We start from the raw sequence: 6,829 nt of genomic DNA on the forward strand, positions 1-6,829 counted from the left end.
GCCCGCGGGCCGGGCGGGGCGGGATGAGGCCTCTCCCCTGTCCATCCCACTGCGGAAAGGGGCTTGGAGGGCTCCTGTCAAGCGGGAGCGGCGCAGGCAGGGCTTTCCTTGGCGAGGGTCCCGCGTCTCAAGCAAATAATAATAATAATAATAATAGAATTGATATCTTGCCCTCTACCCACGGCGGGTCTCAGGGTGCTTTATCTATTTATAGGCTCTGTGGGATTAGCAGAAAGGACTCAGCCAGGCTATTGGGAAAGGTTTTATCAAGAACATCTTGCTCTCCATACTATTTCAGCTCAGGTTTTACTGGTAAAAAGTGATATTTCATCAATAAATTGATGGATTCCTTGATAAAACGGAGCTAAGTGAAAGCATCTGCTATAAATAGGCACATCTGGCTACTTTGTTACCATTTTAACTGAGATGTTGCCATGGTCATTTGCAGAAGGGCTCCTACTACATTACTATCCCTGTGCATTGATAGTGATATGTCATTATATTTCCATAAGAGTCGGAATAAAATGAAAAATCCATGGCAGATGACCACCCAACCTCTACTTAAAAACCTCCAAGCAAGGAGAATCAGCCACCCTCAGAGGCAGATTTGAAGATTACTGACATCACCTCTCAATCTTCTCCAGGCTCCCAAATCAACTCTTTCTTTACCTGTTCTAGGACCCTTCCTGGTATCAAGCTGACTGGTCGGTAGTTGCCCGGATCTTCTCCCCCTTTTTGAAGATGGGGACATTTGCCCACCTCCAGGGACCTCACCTGTTCTCCAAGGTTCTAAGGCAGATGCTCTGAGATTACACCTGCAAGTTTCTTCAGCACCCTTGGGTGCAGCTCACCAGGCCCTGGAGGCTGGAATTCATTTGAAGTCTCCAGGTGTTCCCTTTCCCCCTCTTTTCCTATCTTGGGCTGCAGCTCCCTCCTTGCATCGTTTACAGTGGTACCTTGGGTAACAGACGCTTCAGGTTACAGACGCTTCAGGTTACAGACTCCGCTAACCCAGAAATAGGACCTCGGGTTAAGAACTTTGCTTCAGGATGAGAACAGAAATCGTGCGGCAGGAGGCCCAATTAGTGAAAGTGGTATCTCAGGTTAAGAACAGTTTCAGAGGTTAAGAACAGACCTCCAGAATGAATTACGTTCTTAACCCGAGGTACCACTGTATTCTGTTATCACCAGGATGGGCATCACTTTCCTTTTGGGTGAAGACAGAGGCAAAGTAGGTGTTGAGCACTTCTGCCTTCCCTCGATCACCCAAAAACCTTTATCCTCTTTTAATAAAAAGGCGGACACGGGTGATAGAAGCTAGCTGGCCCCTGTCATCCTGGGCAGAACTGTTGGTGCTGTGCATTTCTTCCTTAAATCAGGTAGAAGGGAAGGAAATTCAGTGGTTATTTAAGTTACTAAGGAGTAGACCTTATGCAAATCCAGAGTGGAGTCCCTGAGACGGTTGAATAGCATCTTGTATGCCTCTTTTCTGCAACTCCTGCAGCCAAGCTGGTGCCAGACAAATGCTGGAGAGAACCTGTTTCAGACCAGAAACTGCATTCTGTCATTGACAGCCTGGGGGGGGGGGGCATGCCGGCCTGGGCGGGGCCAAAGGCCAAGGTGGGGAGGGCAATGGATGTGGCTTTTGTACAGTTTTCAGCCTTGCAAGTCAAAGGATTCTGCAGACATCCTTCTCCAGCCAACAAGCAAGAGACATTATTCAAGGGTGAAGTCAGTTCTCTTGGTGGTCCCTGCAATGTCCCAGAGACCCCACTGGCCTCTGCTGGAGGTTAGGCATTTGGGGTCCTCCCTCCCTGCAATGCAAAGGAATCCTCCCTCAGCAGATGCCCCCTTCTTATATAGACAGTCTTAGCCAGCCACACAATTATCTGCATTGTTCTTTGTATCATTTTATAACTGTTCCATGTTCTAACATCACAATAGTAAAGTGCCCTGATGTTTTATGATCTAGCAGTTCAGAAATACTATTATAAATGAACAAGAATTGCAGCTCGAGGACCCATTCCAGCCAGGGGGAAGCAGGGGCGGTGGGAGCAGAGCTGGCCAGAGAGGGGAGAGGGATGAGCAGCAGCCAGTCTGGCACAGGAAGAGGCCTGGGGGCCATCTTTGCTCCCCAGCCCGGCCTGAGGACACCCCCGCTCTGCTCGGAGGCACAGCAGACCCAAGAGGTCAGCAGCGGCCTCTGTGGCCTTTGAAGCGACGCTGGCCGCTTCCAGCCACGGCCTGCTTGCAGCTCTGCGGCGCCACAGCGGCTGCCTTGCAAGCAGAGGAGCAGCTGGCGGCCTCCCTGGCGATGTGCAGTGGCCGCCTCTCGGCGCCGGGGGTCGGTTCTGTTCTTGAGGAGGTCGCTGCTTCTCAGCTGCTTCCTTGTCGACCTACTTTCCCGTTCCCGCTGCTGCTGATAAAAAATGTGGCCGGTGGGATGAAGCAGGAAGCCAAAACACTGGGAGGAAAGGAAGGCTTTTTCTGTGCCACCTGCCGCTTCCCGGGCAGGACAGGTGTGCGGGACCTTTGGCCCTCCAGGTGTCGCTGAAGCACAACTCCCATCAGGCCCAGCAAGCTGGCTCCCTGGCCGGGATGGCAGGAGCCGGAGCTGAGCCGCACCTGGCGGGCCAAAGGTCCCGCGCACCTGCGGGAGGAGCCGGAAGCGCAGCGCTGCGGGGCCAGCCGGGTCTCTCCGGGGCTGAGCGAGAAGCGGGATGGGTGAGCGCCGGGCCTCGCAGTCCCCTCTTCCCCCCACCCGCGGCCGCCCCTCTTTGCTCCCCGCCGGCAAGCAAAAGCCAATGCACTCCAAGTCCCACCCCCGAAAAGAGGAGTTTCAGCTCCGAGGGGGCTGCAGCCTCGCCCCATATCCGCCGCAGGGGCCCCTTGAGGAAGCCGCGCGCCTTTGCGCGTGCTGGCTCGGGCGCGGGGATCCCACGCAGCCCAGGGGGACTCTGATCCCGAGCTGCGCTCCTCCTCCTCCTCCTCCTCTTCCTCACGTCTCTTTTTACCCCCCCCCATCCCCTCCGCAGATGCGGGACCCCGCGCGCGGCGCCTGGTGCGCAGCGGCATCTCGCTGGTGGTGCTGGGCCACTTGAACCTGGTGCTGGGCGCCATCGTGCACGGCTCCGTCCTGCGCCACGTGGCGCGCCCCGCGCGCACCATCACCTCCGAGTACGCGGTGGCCAACGTGATCGCGGTGGTCTCGGGGCTGCTGGTGAGTGAGGGGGGGCGGCGGGGCGGGCTGGGGGCGCAGGCGAGCTCCTTTGGGGCAGGAGCAGCCGAGAGCCACCGCGTGTTCCCCGTGTCTCCCGCAGAGCATCGCCGCCGGCGTGGTGGCCATCCTGGTGTCGCGGAGCCGCTCCTCGCCTTGGCTGGTGAGTGCGCCCTGCGAGGAGGAGGAGGAGGAGGAGAAGGGGCCAGGCGCCGCGCGGGCGGGCGGGGGAAAGGGCGCCCTGGGCGGGGGCCACAGGCTGGGCTCGGGGCCCCCAGGGCTCGCTCACCCGTTGCCTCCCTCCGCCTCCCTTCTCAGCGCTGGGTGCTGCTGGCGGCGGCGCTGGTCAACGCGCTGGTGTCGGGCGCCTGCTGCGCGGGGCTGCTGCTCGCCGTCTCGCTCACCGTGGCCAACGGAGGCCGCTTCCTGCTCGCCGGCTGCAACCGCTCGGCTCTGGCGACCGACGCCCGCACCGTGAGGACCGACGAGTGTCCCTTCGACACCACCCGCATCTTTGTGAGTTGCTGGTACTATCTTGGTACTGTATTTATATGCATCCCGTAGTTTCCCCTAACAGAGATTCAAGGTGGCTTATAGCTAAAAACACCGGGGGGGGGAGCAGTAATTAAAAAGCAATTAACAGTAATTGGCATTAATAAAATTTTAGTTGTACAAAATAAAATGAAAAAAGAGAAAAAGAATAAAAAGTGCAAAGAAAAATAAAAAAGGAATATATGTGCATGTTACACTTCCAAATGTACTGTTCTTGCCCTAATACATATATGACTGTGGATAACCTGCTATATTATATATAAATTCATTCTAAATGTCAATATATTTATCCAAAGTCTGCATCTCTCCACAATCTGACCATCTTTTGCAAGGAATGTCATGTCTTCATTCCTTGGATTAAAGAGAACCAGATCTTTATTCTTCATGTTCATCCATACCAGACTTTTGGTCAGAGGGTTTTATTTGTCTTTTTGTCAACTTCCATGCAGCAGGTATATAATTCAAAAGAATATATACTTCTGAAAATTTCATTATTTTCTGCACAGTCATATTGATGCACTCCAACACTTTCTCCCAAAACTTAGGGAGTAAGAACAAATGTTTCAAAGAAGTGCTATCTTTATTACATCTTCAACAAAAAGCTGCATTAGACAGTCCTTTTGTATAAAAATTGTATGGAGTTCAATATTATTTTCTGTTGTATAAGTCGTAATTCAAGATCCATCGATATCTTTGCTACAGAAACTGAAACACTTTCCCACTATCAAACAGTATAAAGGTAAAAGGGACCCCTGACCATTAGGTCCAGCCATTGACCGACGCTGGGGTTGCAGCGCTCATCTCGCTTTACTGGCCGAGGGAGCCGGCGTACAGCTTCCAGGTCACGTAGCCAGCATGACTAAGCCGCTTCTGGCAAACCAGAGCAGTGCACGGAAACGCCGTTTACCTTCCCACCAGAGCGGTACCTATTGATCTACTTGCACTTTGACGTGCTTTCAAACTGCTAGGTTGGCAGGAGCAGGGACCAAGCAGCGGGAGCTCACCCCATCATGGGGATTCGAACTGCCGACCTTCTGATCGGCAAGTCCTAGGCTCTGTGGTTTAACCCACAGCGCCACCTGCGCCCATCAAACAGTATAGGAGCATCCAATTCTTTATTCCAATTGTTTCTTAAAGCCTGCATCTCAAACTTACTAGTAAATAACAAATATCTATAGAAAGTAATTGTATGCTTTCAGTTTCAAAAGATTTGACCAATTCTTCTAATGAGATCTTGGCTGCTCCCCAGCTGACCCTGCTCTGCCTGCCTCTTCCCTCCCCAGGACACGGCCCTGGCCCTCTGGCTCCCTTCCTTGGTGATGGCAGCGGTGGAGGCTGGCTTGTCCGCCTGGTGCTGCGTGGCGTCTTTCTCTCTCTCGGGCCACGGCCCCTCCTCCTACAAAGTGGCACTGGTAAGAGGGCACCTTTCTACCTCTCCCCACATCCTCCCCACCCCGGCACTTGCAGGGCGGCTCTCTTGCTCCCTGCTTTGCCCCAGGTCTTCTCTTTGGGCTCCTTTTCCAGCTTCAGGAGGCTGCCCCAGCAAAGGAGGCGGCAGAGGAAAGCTCCGGAAGAGACCCTCATCACCAGCTCCTGGTTGACATGCAAGAAGAGGAGTGCAGCCTTTAGGGGGGAGAAAGAGCCTGCCCCACTTTTGCTGCAAGAGGCCCATGATAATGGGCTGTGCTGGGATGGCCAGACACAGAATGATATAGTTGGGAGGGACCCCGAGGGTTGTCTAGTCCAGCCCCCTGCAATGCAGGAATCTCAGCTGAAGAATTCCTGATGGATGGCTCTCCAACCTCTGCTTTAAAACTTCCAAGGAAGGTGAGTTCACCACCTTCAAATGTAGCCCATTCTCCACTGTCAAACAGCTCTTACCATCAGAAAGTTCTTCCTGATGTTTAGTCCTTATCTCCATTCTTGTAACTGGAAGCCATGGGTTCAGCTCCTACTCTCCGGAGCAGGAGAAAAGCAGCTTGCTCCATCCTCTGTGTGACAGCCGTTCAGATATCTGAAGATATCTTGATCATCTTGATCATCTTGGTCGCCCTCCTCTGCACACCTCCCAGCTTGTCAATATCCTTAAATTGTGGTGCCCAGAACAGGACACAAGACTCCAGGTGGGGTCTGACCAAGGCAGAGGAGAGCGCTACTTTACTAGCCAGGCAGGAATCTTCTCCTGGCTCATCTGGCACCCCTTTGCAAGGGGGGGGGGGGAGAGAGATGCTTCTTCTGTACTAATTCCCTGCTCCCCACATTGTAATACTTCCTGTGGCTGGGGCTCCTCGGTGCAGCTGTGTGCTCCTTCAGAGTAGCTGCAGAGCGACTCTGTGACCCAGCCTGGCGCTGTGAAGAGCAGCACTTGACCTACTTTGCCATCAAAACTGCCCCCAATGCCCAGATGGAGAAGGGGCATGTTGCAGCCAAGGAGAGCAGCACAGAGACAGGCGTCAGATTAGAGAGAATTGGTTTGTCTCCTGAGAGAAAGTCACCTGTCCCTTTGCTCAGGGGCTGGCCGGCGGCCTCAAACCCCATTGCCCAGCAGAATGCGGCTTCACACACACCAGGAGGCCCTTTGACCAGAGCTGGGCCCCTCCGGCCCCCACCCAGCCAGTTGTACTGGACTTTGAGAACTCGGAATCCAAGTGCTGTGGCAGAATTAAACTGTACAGACTCAGAGTGGACAGTCCTTTCCTTCACATGACCCCCCCCCCCGGTCTCTGCTGCTCCCACTGGGACCCAAACACCCTCGCTTGGGGCTCTGGCAGTGGCATATGCTCCCCGGCTCTTCACACCCCCCCCCCGAGGGCCCCTATCTGTACATGGAGCACCCGCATGAGAGTTGCCACGTTCCTTTTAGGGCTGCTCAGCGCTGAGTGCTGCTGGCGCCACAAGCCCCAGACCAGAGGCGGCTCACATGGCCACCCCCTTCCAACCTTGCCGGGGTGGGGGAGTGTCACATGTCAGCCATGGATGGGGCACCAAAAGCATGATTCTCCAGGCCAGCTGAAAACCAGCTGCTGGGAAGTGCCAGTGGGCAGAAGGCTTGCAGGCTTC

At 54.4% G+C, this 6,829-nt stretch overlaps 1 protein-coding gene across 1 annotated transcript; it reads left to right on the forward strand.

Moving 5' to 3' along the window:
• Nucleotides 1-169: 169 nt before the first annotated feature.
• KRTCAP3 (keratinocyte associated protein 3) lies at nt 170-5,676 on the forward strand. Its single transcript, XM_081186980.1, has 6 exons — nt 170-2,724; nt 3,036-3,220; nt 3,321-3,380; nt 3,536-3,733; nt 5,053-5,181; nt 5,294-5,676. The coding sequence occupies exons 1-6, from the start codon at nt 2,721-2,723 to the stop codon at nt 5,396-5,398; spliced, it is 681 nt and encodes a 226-aa protein (XP_081043106.1). The 5' UTR covers nt 170-2,720; the 3' UTR covers nt 5,399-5,676.
• The last annotated feature ends 1,153 nt before the right edge of the window (nt 5,677-6,829 follow it).

This window comes from Podarcis bocagei (assembly GCF_964188305.1).
Source record: "Podarcis bocagei genome assembly, chromosome: 3".
Taxonomy (NCBI): domain Eukaryota; kingdom Metazoa; phylum Chordata; class Lepidosauria; order Squamata; family Lacertidae; genus Podarcis; species Podarcis bocagei.

What these genes read in the sequence shown, in the direction of transcription:
- KRTCAP3 (XM_081186980.1), top strand. An exon ending in CGGTGGTCTCGGGGCTGCTG is followed by an intron (nt 3,221 to 3,320) that starts GTGAGTGAGGGG and finishes TGTCTCCCGCAG; the next exon opens with AGCATCGCCGCCGGCGTGGT. An exon ending in GCCGCTCCTCGCCTTGGCTG is followed by an intron (nt 3,381 to 3,535) that starts GTGAGTGCGCCC and finishes CTCCCTTCTCAG; the next exon opens with CGCTGGGTGCTGCTGGCGGC.